General features: G+C 63.7%; 1 protein-coding gene across 1 annotated transcript; it reads right to left on the bottom strand.

Moving 5' to 3' along the window:
* Positions 1–375: 375 nt before the first annotated feature.
* CPNE7 (copine 7) lies at positions 376–12,204 on the bottom strand. Its single transcript, XM_059665551.1, has 15 exons — positions 12,030–12,204; positions 10,159–10,341; positions 7,682–7,756; positions 7,355–7,429; positions 6,463–6,546; positions 5,778–5,867; positions 5,593–5,691; positions 5,269–5,355; positions 4,897–4,956; positions 4,085–4,218; positions 3,487–3,541; positions 2,815–2,866; positions 2,606–2,739; positions 1,574–1,810; positions 376–932 (listed from the first exon to the last, which is right to left on the bottom strand). Exons 1-15 carry the CDS (start codon positions 12,201–12,203, stop codon positions 825–827), a joined length of 1,647 nt encoding a protein of 548 aa, XP_059521534.1. The 5' UTR covers position 12,204; the 3' UTR covers positions 376–824.
* Positions 12,205–20,943: the final 8,739 nt, after the last annotated feature.

The following is a 20,943-nucleotide window of genomic DNA, read 5'->3' as shown; positions in this document are numbered from 1 at the left end:
GGGCTGGGAGGCTCCGGCTGGCAGAGTCCCTCCCCTCCCCCCCTTTCCAGAGCAGAGCCTGCAGCGCGCAGTAGGTCCCCACAGAGCCAAGAGCAGGCTGAAGTCATGGAGGCCCTGCCTGGCAGCCCCTTCCCACCTGGGGGAGGGGGTCACTCAGAGGTTGGGCAGCCATTGCACCCTCAGGCTCTCCCCGGGGTGCAGCCTCCTGACACCCTTGCATTCCTGGGAGGGCCCTTCGTACAGTCCAGGCAGGGCCCAGTGAGCCTGCGTCTGGAAGATTCTGTGTCCCAGAGTGAGGGCCGAAGGCGCAGTCCTCCCTGCCCCACCCCTCCTGTGGGGGGCAGTCTCGGCTGCAGGGGTGGGGTGGACGGGGGCGGGGGCAGTAAATGCACAAACTGCTGCCAGGAAGAGGCGACACTTTATTGCACCTGAGCCCAGCTGGGTGCTGAGGCAGGGCCCTCACAGTAGGGCAGGAAAGGGGCACAGGGGGCAGGGCTGACCATCGGGGCCTGGGCACCGTTTTCTCTGTGACGGACGCTGCCTGCTGGCCCCTCCCCAGGAACATCAGATGCACCGGGACTCCCCCAGCCCCTCCTGGGGCCGGGCCGGGTGTGGGGGCTACCGCCAGCCCCCCGGCCCTTCTGCTTCTGTTTCTGGGTCTCCTCGCGCCTGGGTTTGTTCATCCTTCAACCTCGGGGGCCCCAGGGGATGAGTGGGCCTGGGCGGTTGGGGGACAGGAGGCTTCTGGGAAGTCAGGGGGAGTTTAGGGACCCCAAGGGTGCTGGGGACAGGAGGCACCCGGCCGCACCCCCTCTCTGGGGTCCTCATGGGGCGCCGAGGCCTGGAGGCGGCAGCTCCTTGTGGCTGTAATACTCCACCACCTGCTTGGGCACCTCAGCCAGCACGCACCTGGCCAGCGCCGCGGGGGGGGCCTGCGGGGGGGACACCTGCTCACAGGGCCTTTCTGGTCCCCGGTGCCCAGCCTCACCCTCCTGAGCCCTGCCTGCCTCCTGGTGTGGGAGCCGCTGAGGGGACCACAGTCAGGATTCACCTGGTGGCCAGGTGAGCCTCCGATAAGCAGGTAGACCCTGAAAAAGGAGGCTGTGGTGCCCGACACCTCAAGTGGCAGCTGATGGGCCCTGAGTGACATATATGGTCACGTGACCCCTCCCCTGGGTCAGTGGGCTCCAGCTCGCCAGCCACCGAGAGGAGAGAAGGTGGCCCAGGCAGACAGGCAGGCGAGGCAGCCTCACGGCTCACCCCCCGCCCCCCCGTCCCCGCTCCCCAGGGAGGCCGCCTGGTCCACGTGGCGGATTGTGTGTGTGCTCCCGTGGACTCACGGCCACGCCCAGGGCCCCCCTAGGTGTAGCTCTGACATTTTTGTAACAGACAGGTTTTCAGGTGATTGAAAGCGGTTCAGGTCCCACTCAGGGCGGGGAGAGGAGACAGGCTTGGGCTCCGTCCACGCGGCGCCTGCCTCTCCCGGCCCCGCCTGAGTGGGACCTGCCGCCGTCGCTGGGACGGGGGCGCCTCCGGGCCGGGCCCTGGACCCCCAGCCTGTCCTGACACTCACGTTCTTGAGCTCCCGGAAAGGCACGAACTGGACGATGTCCCGGAGCGCGGGCTCGCCCCGCGGGGAGCGCAGGACGCCGTCGTCCCCGTCCAGGACCTGCATGTCCGTGAAGTCGGCGTTGCCCACGCCCACGATGATGATGGACATGGGCAGGCGGGAGGCCCGCACGATGGCCTCCCGCGTGTCCGCCATGTCGGTCACCACGCCGTCCGTCAGGATCAGCAGGATGTAGTATCGCTGGGGACGCGGGGAGACTGGTTGGTGGGCTTGGGGGCTTGACCCGGGGAGGCAGCCCCCCTGGAGGACCCCCCAGATGGCCGGGGGGGACTGCAGACACCCCTTCGCCGTGGTTTCAGGGTTTTCTGGGGTGTTTTTGCTGAAGCACAATATGTACACGAGAGCCAGTGAGTCCGAACCTGTGCCCTGCACACACCGGTGCCCATGTCACCGGTCATCACCCCGAGTGCTGTCGGGGTGACCCCCTTGCAGACGGGGGGCTTAGGCAGTGGAGCCCTGACTTGAACCCAGGTCTGAGGCCAGAGAGCAGGGACCTGCAGGTCCCGGTGGAGAGACCCCAAGACCCAAGAAACAGAATTCAGAGAGGGGCCCTCCTGGGGCGAGGGAGCTTAGCAGCTGTGCATGGAGAATTTTGGGGGGCGGCCAGGAGGTGAGCCAGCTCCCAAACGGTCCAGAAAAGAGACAAGCCCGGCCGGTGTGGCTCAGCGGCTGAGCATTGACCTGTGACCCAGGAGGTCAGGGTTCGATTCCGGTCAGGGCACATGTCTGGGTTGCGGGCTCCATCCCCAGTGGGGGGCGTGCAGGAGGCAGCCGGTCCATGGTTCTCTCTCATCATGGATGTTTCTCTCTCTCCCTTCCTCTCTGACATCAATAAATAATACATTTTTTAAAAAAGAAGACGACCTTTGCACTGGCTGTCCGCCCCCCACCCCCCCGGCCGGTCCTTGTCCCCCCACGGCACCCACACCTCCTCACGCACCCAGTCCCCACGGTGCCGCTGCCCCCGGTACCTACAGAGGCCTCCCCGGTGCGCTCCTCGGCGGCAGCCACGCGGGCCACCTTGGAGATGATGGGCGCCACGTTGGTGGGGCCGTAGAGCTGGACACGGGGCAGGCAGTTCCGGTAGGCCTCCACCACGCCCTGGATTCCTGCGGGGGAGGCGGTGAGTCCTACCTTCGCCACCCGCCCCCCCCCCCCCCCCCCCCCGCCCCTCGGGCTCCTACCTTCACACTCGTCGTCCTCGGGGTTGAAGTTGATGGCAAAGTCATGGGACACCTGAGTGGACACAAAAGGGACCTGTCAGCCGCCTGCCCTCCCCGGGCCCCGAGGCCTCACAGACTGGGAGACAGACAGACAGACAGACAGGCCCTGGCATCACTCTAGCCCCTGGATCCAGCGGACCGAGTCCCCGATTTGCATTTGTAATTGTACCAGGGCAACCCGGCTGGTGTGGTCAGTGCGTGAGCGTCGACCTAGGAACCAGGGGGTCACAGTTCGATTCCCAGGCTCCACCCCCAGTGGGGGGGCGTGCAGGAGGCAGCCGATCCGTGATTCTCTCTCATCACTGATGCTTCTGTCTCTCCCTCCCTCTCCCTTCCTCTCTGACATCAATAAAAATATATTTTAAAAAAATACCAGCCCCCCCGCCCTGCCCCCAGATGGTTTTCTGCCTAAGCCAGTCGGACTGTTATTTGTAACTAGAAGATCCCAGGCTAAAGTCCCCCCTCTCCCGCCTCCAGAGGTCAAAGGTCAGCCCCTCTGGCTAGGAGGCCAGGGTCCCCGGTGCCTGGCGGAGGGGCAGTAGCCAGGGGTCCCAGGACCCAGCATGGTCAGGGGCCCTCTACCAGGAGGGGCACAGAGGGAGACGCCCAGGGCCCGGCCCCAGGCTGTCCTACCTCAAACTTGGGGGGGATCCGGGCTCCAAACCCCAGAGCGGAGAACCTCTTGTCGCTGGAAGAGAGGGGGCCCGTCACACAGGGCTCCTGGTTCCCGGTGCGAGTGGGGCTCACAGAACTCCGTGCCACCCCTTTCCACCCCAGCCAGGCCCTGAGCCAACCTGGGGGACGGGGCACGGTGCAGGCAGGTGGGGACAGAGCCACCGGGCCACCTCCTGCCACCGCTGCTCAGCCTGGCACCTGCTGGGGAGGCACCGACCCGGTGAAGGTTGGCTTCCTGCCCGCTGGACCCCAGACAGGAGCTTGCCCCTCCATGGCCTCAGTTTACTGCTCTGCGAAGTGGACGCAGGCCCCGCCCCTTGTCCGTGTGAAGGGTGAATGGGAGCCTGTGGTGAAGGCCCTCCCCACGTGGACACACGGTCTCTGACCCGCTCCACCTGGATCGGCAACGTGGAGCCAGCCACCCGGCTGTCACCGACCGTGGCCCGTGCACGCCTGGCCTGGGCGGCTGCTCTGATGGGTGGACACGTCGGTGATGCCCATCCCCTGGCCCAGGCCGGAGCTGGAGCCGGAGCCGGGGCGGGGCCGGAGGACGCACCTGTCATAGTCCTGGCAGACCTCGCCCACGGCCACCAGGGCCTGCAGGTACTCGTTGGGCTGGAAGGGGCTGATGTAGTGCAGGGAGCAGCTGTTCCGGGGGTCCCCGTTGGAGGCTGTGAAGTCGATGGCCACCTGTGGGGACCCCATGGTGATCCCGGAGCCCCTTCCTTCCTGGCCTGGGATGGCTCCTGCACCCCTCATTTGACAGGTATGGGAAACCGAGGCTCGGGGAGCCACTCAGCCAGGGGCATCTCAGAGCGGCTCCCGGGGCCTTGGGAGGGGCCCTATGGGGACACCGGTCAGTGCCTCCTGCACCCAGAGCCACCCCCTTGGCTGGACCAGGCAGTGGGAAGGGCTGGGCCAGGACCAGGCACCTCTCAGCTGCCACCCTCCCCACCACCCCCTCCGGGGGCCAGCCCCACCGCGGGCCCCATGCACGGGTTCAGTCACACCCTCAGGTGAGTCTGGGTCGTTCAGTGAAGCCATGGGGTGGAGATGGGGGCGGGGGTGGAGGGGACGGAAGGACCTGGGCTCTCCAGGGCCACACCCGCCTGCTGTGACCCTGGTGTCCCTCTGAGTCAGTGGCCCTGTGTCCTCTCCGCACGTATTTCATCTGTTCCTATTGGGGGTGAGTCCTGGCTACGTCCCCCCCGAGGTGCCGGTTCCCCTGCACAGCGAGGGGACCCCGGAAAAGGCCCAGGGAGCTCCCAGGACGGGGTCCCCGGGAGCTGTGGGCCTGGGTGCTGACTCCCGCCCGTGGGTGCACCTGGCCGGCCCGGTGGAGGGGGACCTGGGGTCCTGTGCACGCACCGTGAAGTGGATCTGGCAGCCGCCCATGATGTAGTCCAGGAAGGAGTAGACCCTGGAGAACTTCCAGGCAGCGGGGTCAGCAGGGCCTGCCCAGGACACCCGCCCGCGGGAACCTGAGGCTGGGGCTGCGGGCGGGCGGACGGGCAGGGCGGTCCCCCCTCCCTCAGGCCCTCGGCTGCCTGAGTGCCCAGCACCTGCTCCTGTTTTCCTTCTGCCTCGCCCTCCCCTTCGCCCACCCACTTCCTTCCCCACCTATTGGGGAGCATCAGGCACCGCCAAGGCCCTGCGGGTCCATCGACAGTGGGGGGCTTCGGGGGTGGGGCGCCCCTTGCCTGGCAGGTGGGCGGGGCTGCGGGCGGGGGCTGCGCTCACCTTCAGGTCGGCCAGGATGACCAGCCCCGAGTTCCTGTAATGGCGCTTCTTCTGCTTGTACTTGGCGTTCACGCATTCCCACTGGGCCTGGGGCACAGGGACGGGCAGAGACCCCCCCCAGAGTGCCAGTGCCAACACCCACCCTGAGGGGCTGGGGGCTGAACGCCGAGCCCTGGCCGGGGTTTCCCAACTGTCCCTGCCCGTGTGCCCGGCAGGTGGTCTTTCCTGGAGGAGCCGGGGTGCAGGGCCGCGCCCACCTGCGTTCTGGGGCTGCTGCTCCCGGGGCCCCTTGAAGCTGGGTCGGGCCGCTTCCCGGAGCCTCACCTGGTCCTGGGCAAAGGCCGTCTGCATCTCAGCGAAGGTGGTGGCGAACTCTCCGATGAAGTCGTGTTTCCCGCGGGAGTCGTGGTCCCAGACCAGGCACTGCGGACCCGGGCCCCTCAGCGCCTGCCCCGGGCCCCCCTGGCGTCCCTCCCCCCCCCCCCCCCCCGCCCCCAGGACGTCTCCACCTTCAGCGGCCGGGTCTCCTCGCAGCTGCACAGGGAGTTCAGCGACACCTTGAAGGGCTCCCACACCGGGTTCAGGTTGTCCTTCACCACCTGGGGGCCGGGAGGGGGTGAGCCTCAGGCTGGAGAGGAGCCTGGGACCCCAGCCCATTGGGAAACACCTCCATCACCTCCGCCAGGTCCCTGGACCACCTGCTCCTCCTCCTGATCAGACTCTATTCTAAAGCTGGAAGAGCCCGGCTGGCGGCTCAGGGGGTGAGCGCTGACCTATGACCCAGGAGGTCAGGGTTCGATCCCCGGTCAGGGCACAGGCCAGGGTGTGGGCTCGATCCCAGTGTGGGGGGCGTGCAGGAGGCAGCTGGTCCATGATTCTCTCTCATCATGGATGTTTCTCTCTCTCTCCCTCTCCCTTCCTCTCTGAAACCAATAACTTAAAAAAGCTGCAATTAATTTATCTAGAAAGAAAATGCCCCTCACGCGGTCACCTGCCGGGCCTGACAGCAGAACAGCCCCTACATTCTCTCACCGGCTCCACACCCACCCGCCAGGCCCCTGTTCACAGGGGATGGAGGGTGTTGGGGTTCGGGGGACACAGGGAGTGACGGGTCAGCTGTCCTTTCACCCCCGTGCCTGCGGGACTGCAGGGGACCTGGGCGCGGCGGGCAGGCCGCGGGGCCAGGGCCCTCACCTCCGTCCGGTACACCAGCTGCTCGCTCTGGTCGTCGTTGACCCGGTACAGCTCCAGGAAGGGGTCCGACTTGCTGAAGACGTCCTGGCGGGGGGGGGGGGGGGGGGGGGCGGGGGCAGGGTGTGGGCGCGGCCAGCCCAGCCCTCTCTGCCTCGTCCCCAGACCTCAGTCTCCCCAGCCTCCGAGGGAGGGCACAGCCCGTCGGGGAGTGTGCCCGATGCCCGCGGCCTTCCTGCCCTCTGAGCAGCAGTTCCCAACCTTGTTTTGGCCACACCCCACCTCAGCGTCTCTAACATCCTGACCCCCCCAGACCCCCCCCCCATGGAATTCTTAAACAAAAAGGGAACTCCTGGTCACTAACTCAAAGCACATGGCAGCCATGAAAGAGAGAAATCAAAGAACGAAAGGACAGTGGAAGTTCTGAGGAGGAAATCACTAAGAAATTGTTAAAAAATAATCATACGAAGCGATAGGAAAAAATAGCAAATAAAGTTTCAAAACATAATCGAGAACTGAGACGCGTAAACATGTCACAACATATATTTATGGACTGTCTAGGAGGCCCCTAGAACCATAAGAAATGCAAAACATTCACTGTGAATAACTCATTCTCGAATTGCCCCCCTTAAACATCAAACTGCCCCCTGAGGGCGTGTGCCCCACGCGGGACCCACTGGGCCAGAGCCCTGCCGGCCCCCAGCAGCCTGGCTGTGACTCTGGCCTCCGCTGCACACCTCCAGCCAACACCACCTGGTCCGGGGACCCCGGGGGCTGCTCAGGGGACGTGTCCCCGCGTCCGCGAGGCCAGTCTGTCCTGGGCCTCAGCCGAGGGGCGGAGGCTGGGGTCCCCTCACCCCTGCAGCCCAGCCCCAGGTGGCCCCCCCACACTCACCTTGTCGTCCAGCTTCTGGGCCCGGAAGGAGAGCTCGACGTACCCGTTGTTGGTGGAGATGTCCTCAGCTACCACCTGCGGGCGAGGCCACAGCTGCGCTGGCTCGGCAGACGCGGTCGCGCCCCTTCCCGACCGTCTGCGGCCGCTCAGAGGACTACCCAGTCCCCCACCCAGTCCGCAGTGCAGCCCGGCCTCGCTCTCATCTTCCCCACAGGACCCTCAGAGCCAGGTGAGGGCGGAGTCAGGTGGCGAGGGAGGGTCATGGTCAGGGCGAGGAGGGCGGGCACAGGTCTGAAGGGCGGGCGGGCAGGAAGGGGGCGGCCTCACCGTGATGGTGGACTTGCCCGCGTTCCGGCCGAACTTCAGCAGCAGCGGTCGGGTCACCTTCTTCTGGGCCACAATCTGGGGGTCAGGAAGGTCAGGGAGGGGTTGGCCCCTGCCCCCCGGGGACCCCGTCTCCCTGTCTCCTCACCCCGGTGGCCCGGCAGCCACCGCCCACGGCCCTCTCCCCGACACTCGGCCGCCTGATGCCTCTCTGTCCCTCTGTGGCCGCCACCTGCGCTGCCAGACACCCTCGTTCCCCTCCTCACCCCCCCACCCCCATCGCCCATGTATCAGAGGAGAAACTGAGGCTCAGAGAGGCTGCCCAGGGTCACGTGTTGCTGGAGTTAGCCCTGGGCCTGTGCTGGTGGGGCGGGTGGTGCAGGGGCAGGAGTCAGACTGGAGCCGCAGCCGGCTCTCCACCCTCCTGCCCCTGGGGTCTCGCGCCCGCCCGCCCCCCACCCGCCAGCTCCTCCCCCCCCCTGGCTGCCTCCCCCACCAGCGTATGGGCCCTGCCCTGGGCCAGTGAGGGGGTACAGGGACGCCATATGCAGCCAGGCCGCCTGCTCACCAGGCAGCCTCAGGCGGCTGGGTGTCCTCAGCTGGTAAGTGATGGCCTCCCCCCACGGCTGGGAGGACCAGCGACTTCCTGCCTGGGGAGGGGAGGAGGGAGAGGGGACCCCACCCTTCACTGGCTGAAGACCCGGGGGTCCTCAGCTACGCCACGGGAGGGTGGCACTGACACTCCTGGCGCTGACCTGACCCGCCCCACGCCGGCTCCGGTCTGGCCCGAGCTGGGCGACCGTGGCAAAGAGAGAGTCCAGGCAGGAGCCGGGATCTCCCCACCCGCCCCTCAGGGTGCCTGGCTGGCCACTGCCGAGCCCTCGGGAACATTCTGAGCAGAGAGAAGCCAGGCCCAGGTGGGAACGCTCTCTGCGAGGTGGGGGCCTCATGTGGGCCCCCCGACTCTCCCATGGTGGGCTTCCCTCCAGGCCTCCTGCCAGGGACAAGGGCAGCTGTGGCCATAGCGCTTCCTGCACGCGCGGCCCTGGCGGGGCCTGAGGCCACGGGGGGGGGGGGGGCTTTGTTCTAAGAGCCCTGTTTGCCGGGAGGAGGTTGAGGCAGAGCCAGGGACGCCCTCAAGGTCGCCATCGCCTCCCGCCGCCCCCTCCACCACGGACTGCCACGCCCCTGAGGGCAGGGTGCCCGCGGGAGTCGGGCGGGAGGATGCCAGGCAGGAGGCTCTCAGTGGGCGTGTCTGTTGTCTGCAGTTTATGTGAACTTCCAGACGTGCGTGTCCATGGATCTGCACCCGTGTGTGCACGCATGTGCCTGCGCACGCACACACATTTGGGGTGTCTGTACATATATGTGTGTTTGTGCATACATGTGTCCGCACGTGCATGCAAACACATGCATGTATACAAGTGCGTCGGCACACCTGCCCAAACGCATGTGTGTACACACATGTTCACACATGCATGCATGCGTGCGTGTGCGTGTGTGTGCTGTCCTCTTCCGTGCTAGTGATGGCAGGTGGGAGGCATGCTGCCCTGATGTTTTTTCCAGGGACCATGTCCTTCCTAATTCTCAGTCCTCTCATCTGTGAAATGGGTGACAGAGGGTGTGGCCTAGACCAGCTCCGGCCCAGGCAGCGAGGGGATGAGTCACACAGACATCACGTCGTGTAAAAGACTCAGGACACAAATGGGAACATCCCCTGTGGTTTATGGACGGGAGGCTCTAGAGCAGCCTGCGGAGGAGGGGGGCCTGCGTGATGTGGGGTGCTCGGTGCACACAGCTGCCTGACTCATCCGTCTCAGCCCTTAAGGTCTCCATGTCCTACTGCATGTAAATCAGCCTCAGGAAAACAGGAGTGCCCTCAGGGCGCTGGGGGCCTTCAATGTGGGACAGCCTGGCGTGAGCCCTTGTTAACACTGACGGTGGAGGGGAGGGGACACTGTGCCCCTTGCGGGTGGGGCTGGGTGGGGAGCCCGTGGGCCGGCCTCGGCCGCAGGGAGGGACGGGGGGAGCCCGCTGGGCCGAGTGGAAAGGCTCCCTCGTGCCCTGGAGGTGAAAGGGCAGCTGCAGGACAGACTACTATGCACTTTGCTTTAAAACTACACGGAGACAAAATCGCATGCCTGTTTCCTCCTGTGAGCTTCGTCTCTGGTCGGATGGAAGGACCTGGGGACAGGCAGGAGGGAGACGGGCCCGCAGCCCTTCTATGCTCTCGGAGTGCTGAGCCCCACGAAGGTATGACCCAGTTTAGAGGGACATGTGTTTAAGGATGACCCCTAAGGAGTTCGTAGAGGAGCCCTGGAGATGGCAGAGCCAGGATGCTTGTCCAGAGGGACCCGGTGGTGCCCGTGCCCACGCCCACGCCACCCCGGGCATCGCGCCGGCTCTCAGGACAGCCCAGGAGCCGCCCTGCCCTCCTGGGTGTCTCCTGCCCCGTTCCTCCCGCGGGGACGGGTGCCCACCTGCCCCAGGGTGCACTCCATGCCCCCCAGGAAGTCGTCGTCCTGGCAGCTGAGGCTGCCGGGCCCGTGGCTGTCGTAGACCTCGAACCGCAGCTTCTGCGCCTCCTCGAAGTAGTAGTCGAGTGTGAAGACCTTGGAGAACGTGGGGTGCAGGCAGCTCCGGACCACCTCCGTCCTGTCCACCTGCAGCAGCGGGAGCAGCCCACGGGGGGTGGGGCGGGAAGAGGGGGGGCTTCCACCAGGCCCGCCCCGGGCCCAGCCCCGTCCCCGGCCCTCAGGGGCCCTCTCCTGGGGACACCCCCACCAAGCTGTGCCCACCCATCAGGACCCAGCTCACCAGGACCCTCGGCACCTCCCCCCTGAAATGAAGGTGACCCCTGGCGGACATGGCAGCCCCGTCTCTGCACCTCGTCATCTCGTGCCCGCTTGGCCTGCTCTATCCCCATATCACGATGGGGAAACTGAGGCTCAGCTCTGAGTTAGGGACGGAGCCCCGGAACCTGGAATGGCACACCCAAAGCAGAGACCTCTCCCCAGCACCAGCTGGGCAGGCAGGTGGCCCGGGCGGGGGCACAGAGGCCGGGGTCCAGCTCTCTCCTCCATCCAACGCGCCCCCACCCTCAGCACAATCCCGCCAGGAGGTTTCTGTGCGGCCCTCGGGGTCCCACAGGCTCCTGCACCCAAATGAGTGTCTGCATTAGGCAGCGCCCCAGCCAAGCCACAAAGGCTAATGGGGCGGGGGGGCAGGGAGGCTGGGGCACAGGACTCCTCCCCGCACCCCCTCTCCAGCGTCCCTACTGCCAGACAGACCCTGGGCTGAGCTGCCTTTCAGCCCTTCATCCCTGAGGTGGGTGACCTCCGAGATCCTCAGCGGGGGGGGGAGGGGGGGAGGGGGATAGGGGGTGTGACTGCACAAGGTCAGAGCTCGCCCCTCAGCAGCGGGGTCCCCTCCAAGGCCCCCACCGAGGCTCCCGCAGCCAACACCAGTCCCCCTCCACCCCCCCAGCACCTCTGCTCTCCCCCTGTGAGGTGAGATGGTGACCGAGAAAGCCCGCTGTACAGCTCCGAGCGCCCAGGGCTGCCACCCGCCCGAAGGGAGGGCCGAGCCAGGGGTGATGGGGCACCCGGTGTGGGAACCACCCTCAGGACAGAGAGTCCAGGGGAGAACCCCGTGTCGTGGAGACGGAAATGCCCCAGAGCCAGGTCTGCGGGGCACGAAGGCAGCCCTGGCTGCACTGGCGGGTCACCCCGGAAGCGCTCCAGGGTGGAGGCGATGGGCTGGGGCCCCTCTCCAGGGGCGTCCCGGTCTCGGGGTCCAGTCCTGGCCAGAGTCGCACCCCCTCCCTGCCCTGACCCGCGGCGGCGCCTCTGCCGGAGGAAGACCTGGCACCGAAGCGAAGCTCCTGGCTGCCCGGTGCAGAGGACCTGTGACCCCAGCCCAACTCCTGCTCCCCACTCGCCACCCACGCCCTCAAGACCCCACGGGACTCCACTCAGCGCCCCTTCTCTGTCCCTGGAGCTCGGCCCGCCGCTGCCGCGTCCAGTCCAGCCCCACCAGGCTCCCTCGGCCCTGGTGCCCACTCTCTAGCCCTGGTAACCCCGACCCCGTGCACCCCACCCCGACCCTGTGCACCCCACCAAACCCCGTGCACCCCACCCTGACCCTGTGCACCCCACCCTGACCCCGTGCACCCCACCAAACCCCGTGCACCCCACCAAACCCCATGTACCTCACTCCAACCCCGTGCATCCCACCCCGACCTGTGCACCCCACCCCGACCCCGTGCACCCCAACTCCCGGACGCCCCGCCCTGCGCCCTGCCAGCATCTCCAGCCCCTGGGTCTCTGCGCCCCCAGCCCCGCCTGCCTACCTGCACCCACTGGCCCTGCGCCTGCAGCAGCAGCACCACGCTGGGGTCCGACTTGGTGAGTGGGTCGCGGTCCAGCAGGTGCCGGCAGCTCAGCCGCAGCTCCACCTTCGAGGCGCAGGGCGCCGGCACCACTCGGGGGGCCACCGCCGCCCCGCGTGCCCAGCCCGCGCTCATGCTCCCGGCGCCGGGACCCCGCCAGTCAGCGCCGCGGGCTGCAGATGGCCCTGCCTGGCGGGCACACGCGGTTCCGCGGCCGCCACCACCGGGGACTGAGGCGGGCGGGGCGGCGGCCGGAGGCGCGGGCAGTGGAGGGGCGGGGTTTGGCGGGTGTGTGATGGGGGGACTGGGGAGGGGACAGCGGCGGGGAGCCTGGGCCAGCAGCAGCTGGAAAAGGCGTGGCCCCGGAGAGGGTGCCCGCGCAGGCTGGGCTGGGACCGCCCAGGGCACGGGGCGCCCTCCTGGACTGTGGCCGGTGCCCGGGGCCAGGGTCCCCCAGGCAGGAAGCGAGGGCACCGCGGAGCCGGTTTAGCGCCGAGTCTCTGCGCCTCCCCCGAGCTCTCGCCCATCTCCGGTCCCAGGCACTGGGCGCTGCTGGGCGCCGGGCGCGGCTGGGCTGGGGCTGGTGGCGGACGAGCTGGCGTCCCCTTTGGTGGGACTTGCCCCTCCCCATCCTGGGGGTGCCAGGCTGAGGGTCAGAGACTGACCAAGTGTGTGTGGGGCCTTCCACACCCTCCCCCAGAGCCAGCCGAGGCAGCAGGTCGGGTCCATGGGAGGGGCTCCATCTGCCCCATCTTCACCTCCCCCCCCACCGGTCCTGGCAGGCGAAGGGCTGTGGGCAGAGGCCAAAGCCACCTCCCCGCACACTCTGTCCGTTTTTGCCTAAAAGTGGGCACAGACCTGCCCACAGCCACAGCGGGAAGAGGGTCCAGGTCCGTGGGTCCAGCCTTGTTCTGGCCCCGCCCCGCCTCAGCCTCTAACATCCCGGTGCCCCTGTGACAGGGAATTCTCCTTATTCACACAGCGAACTCCTAGTCACACGGAGGAAGCCAAAAGGCCACGAACTTGGTCTAAACAAGCTTCCAAAGAACATGGCAGAGAAAAACCAAAGAACGAAAGGACAGTGGAAGTTCTGAGGAAGAAATCACTAAGAAATTATTTAAAAAATAAAAATATGAAGTGATAGGAAAAAATAGCAAATATAGTTTCAAAACATAATAGAGAACGAAATGCATAAAAATGTCACAATATATATGTATATGCTGCATATGAGGCCCCTAGAACCATAAGAAATGCAAAAAAGTAAGTGTTAATAACTCATTCTCCAATTGCCCCCCTTAAATATCAAATTGCCCCCCTGTGGGCGTGTGCCCCACATTGAGAACCACTGGTCTCAGGTGAAAGGGGCCAAGGACGAGGGGAGCAGGGACCAGGCTCCGTGCACTCATGCTGCTCAGGGCTCAGCCTGGGCCCCCGGGACCCCAGAAGACCCTGGGGTCAGAGGGCCTGCCCCGCAGGAAAGGGTGCTCCCAGCGGCCGTGGACTGCGGGAGGTCCCCACGGAGGAGTCTGTGGGCAGGAGGCAGAGGACGGCGTCCCTGAAGGTTGGACAATAGGGTTGGGCCCTGGTGCCCCCGGGAGGGCCGGCCCGGCACCAGACCCACTTCCCGAGCCTCTGGCTACTGAGGTGAGGGGCAGGCCACACACAGAGGGATGTGAGGCCGGTCTGGTACCCCTTCTCCTGCCCCACCCGCCCTCCGTGCCCACCCCTCTTGGAAGCTGGCCCAGGTTCAGGCCGCCTTGGACACCAGCCTGCACCCCTTGCGTCTTTCCCAGCCCAGATTCCTAAGGATGGAGGCGGGGAGAGGGGGACTCCGAGTCCTTAGTCCACCAGCTGAGCACGTGGGCTGTAGGGGTGCCTCTCGGGCTTATAGGGGCTCCAGGCCCTCCCAGAGCCAGCCTCCCCAGGACACCTGCCCGGCCTGCACGCTGGACCGGACCCTCAGCCATGCTGAGCGGCTGTGAGGATACGGATGGGGACCCCGGCGAGTGGCTTGCTCTGCTGGGTACCCAGCCCCCCAAAGGCACGTGCAGTGGCTTCTGGCAAGGCTCAGGGTCTCCCCCACGCCCTTGCAGGCTCCTCCCACCAGGCCTTGGGGAGCCATCGCGAGGACTGACCCCCAAGCCTCACTTCAGCACCAAGGACAGCGCCAGCATCTTGGGCTCTCCATGCCCTTGGCTGCGCTGACTGCCATGGGGTTAAGCCTCACAACCACCCCACAGAAGAGGAAAGGGAGGTTTGGGGCCCGGCCGGCGTGGCTCAGTGGTTGAGCATCGACCTATGAACCAGGAGGTCACAGTTCAATTCCCGGTCAGGGCACGTGCCTGGGTTGTGGGCTCGATCCCCAGGGGGGCCTGCAGGAGGCAGCCGGTCCATGATTCTCTCTCGTCATGGATGTTCCTGTCTCTCTCCCTCTCCCTTCCTCTCTGAAATCAATAACAGCATATGTTTATTTAAAAAGGCAGGCTCTGGTGGCTTGCCCACGGCTGCCCCGGTTCAGCTCTGAGACATCACTGCTCGCACCCTGGGAAGTAACAGGGACATTTCCGTCCACTGGGGTCTCTGGCCGCAGCCTCACAGTGACAGGTCCCACGCCGTGACCTTGGGCCTCTGCTGCGGTGCGCGGTGGCTCCAGAAAGCACTAACGGAGAAACCGCAGAGGAAAACGCTGGAATCCGTGCAGCCCTGGTCTTCGGGGCCTGGGTCGGTGCAGCCTTCCTGAGGGCCTGGGGGAGGCAGCCAGGCCGTGGGGCTGCACGACCCTCCTCACCACCCAGCCACAAGGGCCCAGGGACCCAGGCGGGGCCAGCGGGAAGGGCAGGGCGCCCAGATGCAGGAAATGAGTTCCCCACACTTCATATATTTTGTTGCCATTTTACAGGAAACAATAACACATGTTCCCTGTTGAAAAATTTAAAAAAAATGGAGATAAGCAAGTGAAAATAAAGATCCAGACATAAACTGCTAACGGTCTATTTTTGTCCCCCAGCTTTTCCCCAGGCAGATCTATTTGAATTAATTTCCTATAAGTTGTCTCCAACCCTGAGTCCTTACCACACATGGTTGCTCAGACAGCCAGCCTGGGGGACCCTCCCATCTCATCGCAGAGCCAGGTCCCCGGGCCCAGGACTGCGCCAGGCACCGAGTTAGCGCTCCGTGAACGCATGGGCAACGAGGTCAGGCTGCTTCTGTCTGGCAACCTGTTTCTCTCAAAAATTTTTTTATTGACGACATTGGATGGTCTTCCTCCTTCCATTGACGGAGTGTTGTCACCCCCACAGCTCACAGGTTGGAACCCTGACTCCCAATGTGATGGTGTCAGGAGGTGGGGCCTGTGGTGATTAGGTCAGGAGGGTGGGGCCCTCACGACTGGGGTTAGTGCCCTCACAAAAGAGACGCCACAGTGCTCCCTGCCCTCCACCACCTGAGGACGCACGGCAGGCAGCCGAGGGCTCTCGCCAGACACCCAGTCTGCCGGCACCTCCGTCCCCGACTTCCGGGCCCAGAGCTGAGAGGAGAGTGTGGCGTCTGTTACGGCAGCTGAACACACTGACATTTCACACCTCCAGCAGGGGCCAGGGAGCGGCAGCCCTGGGACCAAATCTGCCTGTTTGGTGAATAACGTGTTTTTGCACTAAAACCTTAGCAGCTCCAGATGGCACTGACGGAGAGAAACCGCGGAGGAAAAGGCTGGAGCCGTGTCGTCCTGTCCGTTCAAACAGAGCCGTGTCTGGTTCCCTCTCCAGGAGCTCAGCGGAGTCCTGTCCCAGGGACCAGGCGGCCCAGAAAGCCAGACGTATTTAGTGTCTTACACGCGGTCCATTGAGAAAAGGTTTCCAGGCCCTGGCAAGCACACTGTGCAAGACCCGCTCTCCCCTCTGGCTTCCCTGCCCCTGGCCCCCGGTGCCCAGAGGGCACCCTGCTTGCCCAGGGCGAGGGGAGAGAGAGAGAGAGAGAGAGAGAGAGAGAGAGAGAGAGAGAGAGAGAGAGACTCACTGGCCTAATCCTGGAAACCTTTGTAACCTAATCGCAGCCCGATGCCCTTTACTTCTGTCTATTCAAGTCGCTGGGTACCGCCCTCATGTAAGGACGGGGGGCCGGATTAGACCAGGCGTGAGGTCAGGAGGGGGTCCTGGTTTCCTCTCCCTGACTCACTGGGCGTTTGATGATATTCTGGGTAAGCGCCCGCCCGCGATGGGCTCTGCCTTTCCCTGCACTCTCTCCGTCCCTTTCATCCGTGACCCAGTTTTCCGCCTCCTCCCCAGGAAGCAGCGCCCTTTCTGGGGAATTTCCAGAGGGGTGGGAGCTGGCCGGGTGCTGGGCTGCGTTCCGTTTGCCCCCCACACTGTGGGATTGCGAGTCCACCTGCAGCGTGGGGACCGAGGCTTAACAAGGAGGGAGCCCCACTGAGCCCCTGCAGCCAGGCCTACCGCTCCCCACACCCCGTCCTCACCTCTGACCCCATGGCCGGACCTCAGCATTTGGGAGGCGCCCGGAAGGGGGACATGGAACTGAGGGCCATGCCCAAGCCCTTCCCAGGAGGGGGCCTGGAGAAGGCTCCGGAAGACCAGCTCTCCGCCCGACAGTGCTCCCGTTGCCTGGCAACAGGTGGCTGTCTTCACTGGCAGCCCTGGGGAGGGGGCTCCTGGCTGTCACAGTCAGGGTCCCAGAGCCGCCCGGCCAGGCTTTCTGCACACCCTGCGCCTGGCACCTGCTGGGTCCTGCCTGTTGGCAGGTGAGGAGGTGCTCATGGTGCTGCCCCCAGGGCCCAGCATGCAGTAGGTGCTCAATAAGTGTTTGCCCGGCGAGCAAAACAGAGAGAACGCAGAGAACAGAGGGAGTCAAGAGAGAAGCACGAGAATGCAGAAAACGGAGAATCAGGAGAAAATGGAGAGATCCTTGACCTTTCAGCCTTGACCCTTGACCCCTGACCCTGACCCTAACCCATTTTCTCCTGATTCTCTCTGTTTTGTGCATTCTCTCCATTGTCTGATCCTCTCCCGAGAGGAAAGAGCTACCAGGCACCTGCTGGCTCTTATGTTCATGTGGACGCTCCCTCGGGTGAGATCTCTGGGAGGATACAGGTGTTTGCTTTGCTTGTTGCTGGCTGTGTCCCTGCAGCCTGGGACCGCGCCTGGCACACAGTCGATGCTCAGTATCTGAAGGAACCAATGCCTGTTCTCTCGTCACCTGTCTGTCCTCACTAATTCCCTCCATCATGTCCCGCCTCCCCTGGCCCCCACCGTCTGCCTGCCAGTGCCCACACCCCTCTGCCCCCGCGGACTCTCCGGGGCCCAATACCAGCTGCGCCCGGCGTGCGGCCAGCACTCAGCGCCTATCGGTGAGAGTCCTGACGGTCAGCGCCAGGCAGGCCCGGAGCCAGAGCTGGGTGAGCCAGCGAACATGGGCATGTTCTGGGGGGATGTCCCACAGCCCACGGAGAGGACAGGCCCTGCCCGGGACCGGGGACCACTCACTCCGCCTGAGACTGTTTGCAAGTCCCAGGGGGCCAATGGACAAAGGACCTTCGGGGGTGGAAGCCGCAGCTCGGCGCGAGCCCGAGCGCCCCCTGGTGGCCGCCACGGGCATTGCGGGCAGCACATGGGGAGCCTGTCAGAGACCCGTCCTTCTGGTTTCCGTTGCCGTGGAATTGTACACGTTGCTTCACGTCATTCCTTTTGCCGATCCTGACTCTGGGCTTTTCTTCACATTCCCGGATCTTGTATATTTTTCTTAGGTTTATCAGGTGTTTCTATCATTTGTCTTTGAAAAGGAAGCAGCCTTGAAGAACCAGCTTTTTGGGGGAATGTATTTACCCTTTCCACTTATCTTGTAAACTTCCTGATTTCCTCATTTGCTTTGTTGGTTTTTTTTTTTCATTATGAAAAATCCCAAACTAGTTCAAGCGTTTTTTAAAAATGTTTTTGATTTTTAGACAGAGAGGAAGGGAGAGGGATGGAAAGATACAGGCTTTCCACTTAAAAGCTCACCCTTTTGCAAATTAAATTCACTCCTTTGCGAAGCAAAATCACCCTTTTGTAAATCATATTCACTTTGGGGTGAAAACAGGGTGAAGTAAAAACATCGATGAGAAACATCGATCGGCTGCCTCCTGCACGCTCCCTACTGGGGACTGAGCCCACAATCCAGGCATGTGCCCCCACCCAGAATCAAACAGGTGACATCTTGTTTCATGGGACAACTGCAACCATTGAGCCACACCGGCCAGGCCAAACTAGTTTGAACTATATCATCTATTTGCCCAAGACGACGGCTGGGTTCCTCCCAGCTCCCTGGCAAACCCCATCTTTCGGTCTTTGGGTTCCTTCAGGCATCTCAGTGCATTGAAGCTAGACTCGGATGAAGGGACTTAGGAGCTGACGTTACGGAAAGGAGACTCGCACACTGTTGACAGGTTTGACGGAGTCACAACAGGATGACGCCAAGTAGGCAACTGCTCCCAGGAGCCAGAGGCTTAAACTCATCGACTGCCCCCTGGAGATGTGTGTGGGACAGGACATCGGATAAAAGACGCTGCTGACCTTGTTGGATCGGCCTGTCAGGTGTCTAACTGCGAACGGACCTCTGCCTGCCTGCAGGCGTTAAAGACTCCGGGGGCCGTGCTGCCATCAGGGCAGACAGCGCTTCCGGGACATGAGGAGGCTGCGCACCTACAGATGGATGCTGACTCAGAAGCCAGTTGCGTGTCTGCCTGTCTGCGATGACATCCGTCAGAACTACGGTTGCACGTGTTTTCGTTTCTTTGTCCACGATGACAGTAGATGCACAAGTTAACTGCCAACACTCTTCATGGCTTATGTGACTATCACACTAGATGCAAAACGCAGATGTGAGACAGAGGCCACGCGTGGGCGGTCCTCGTTCACAGCAGGGCAACGATCAGGGTGCTTTTCACCAGGAAGGCCTGGACCGACCGACTTCCCTTTTGGAAACATGTGGCCCCAGCTCACATCCCACCGTCACGGTGTTGCCCCATCCCAAGGGCCCCCCATTTCACCAGGAGACGGTCGGGACCGGGGCACCGAGACCACACTGCGAGCAAAGGGCTGGCCACCGGCCCATCCTCCCACGGACTGGTGACCAGAAGGGGCCGCTGTGCAGGGGAAACCAGCGCTATGGGAAGTAACTTTGCAGGGAGGTTGGGTCATAAGCCCCTTCCCGAGCAGGTCACAGCGGGGAGCCAGGCCCAGGCACAGCACTTCTCCAGTGAAGGGTTCACGCAGCCCCACCCGTTTCTGCGTGTTCACACCTTCGATGGCCTCGCTATCCTGCGATCTGACCCTGGCCTCTCCTCCCGCCTCCTTGTCATTTTCCTTAGATTCCCAACATGTGAAGGCATCTGCCAGCCATTGTTCCTCCCAGTGCCTCAGGTCCTGCTTCCTGGTAACTGTAGTTGGGTTGGGGCCAAATGAACTCGTAAAACCCCCACGGCTTGGAGGTTCCTGCGTGGCACCCCCCCTCCCCTGTCCCTCTCTCTCTCTTTAGTAACATTGGATGCAACTCACTACATCGACTTCACATTCCACTGTAGTGCGGTTACTTGCATTTGCGCAAAGCAGCCCTATAAGGCAGACTCCTGCGTGTGAACTGAACGGCTTAGGAGTCTCAAACCGCTTCTGAGAGGAGGGGCGCTGGCTGGTGTCCCCCGTGAAATCCCTGTCACAGGCGGCTCACTCCCACCCCAGGTCCCACCGACCCACAATGTTGTGACGTCCTCGCTGCAGACCCTCCTACGCACGCAGAGGGCTCCCGGCAGCTAACGCGTGTGGCCAGCTGCGCGCAGGGTCAGCACAGAGTACCAGGGCCCACTGCGTGTCCTCTAACGGGAGGGGTGCAGTCTTTCCAAGCATTTCCGCGTGCAGTTCCCACATCGTCTCTGAACAGCACACGTGTCACCTGCACGCTGTGACCAAATGTGCCGCCCCACCTCCCCGAATGCTGAGGGCCCAGGACCTGCCCAGGAAGCAGAAGCCAGCCCAGGGCCCAGACACACAGCACGCGCCCTCCTCAGGGACCGCACGCACGCCCGCGAGGCGCCGGTGGACAGACAAGCAAGCGGCTCCTTGGGCTCTGACTTCACAGAGGGACACGCCTTGTCGGAAGGAAAGAGCTTTATTTTGTGTGTAATCTCCATAAAGTCAGTTATAAAAGCTCCTGGTGAGCTCTCGCCCACAGGACGTTGACACACAGGACACGGGTCGCCACGCCAGCCGGCCCCTCCCGGGAGCGCTCTGCCCCCCCCCCCCGCACCCCCCCGCTGACGGCCCAGCACCCTCTTTTAGGCCAGAAAACTGCCTGTCACACAGGAAGAGTCTGTGACCACAGTAACCAGGACGCATGAACTGAGAACATTTCAACATCTTCCTATGAACCCCAAGGTTTAAAAAATGGGGTATTATGTCTGTTCAAGTAGGTTTTGGCCAAAGATGAGCTCCAGTCGCTGTAGCTCAGACGAGGCTCACATGGAATGACGGAGTATCTCCTCCGCCCCGTCCTGTCGGCACTTGTCCATCACCCACCCCTGGTGGAGGTCAGAGGTCAAGGACACAGTTGTCAAGGGGACAGCAGCTGGCCTGGATGACACCCCACCTGTGTGACGCCCTGTTTTAAAGTCTGCAGAAGTGACTGGAACCTTCCAGTCCTCATGGAGCCTCCCCAGCCCCTGGGACCTGGTTGGTGTTTGGAGAAGTGAGGGTCCCGGCTGGGACCCTGACCCTGAACGCACACTGCTTCCTCTGTGACTCCCTGCACGGGGTCCTGCCTGGAGCTCCCTTTGAGCATAAACCCTGCCACCAACAGCAGGGTACAGTCTAGTACTGCCTGGCCCATCTAGATG

This window comes from Myotis daubentonii, chromosome 15 (assembly GCF_963259705.1).
Source record: "Myotis daubentonii chromosome 15, mMyoDau2.1, whole genome shotgun sequence".
NCBI classification, from domain to species: domain Eukaryota; kingdom Metazoa; phylum Chordata; class Mammalia; order Chiroptera; family Vespertilionidae; genus Myotis; species Myotis daubentonii.
This window is presented reverse-complemented; position numbering and strand designations above follow the sequence as displayed.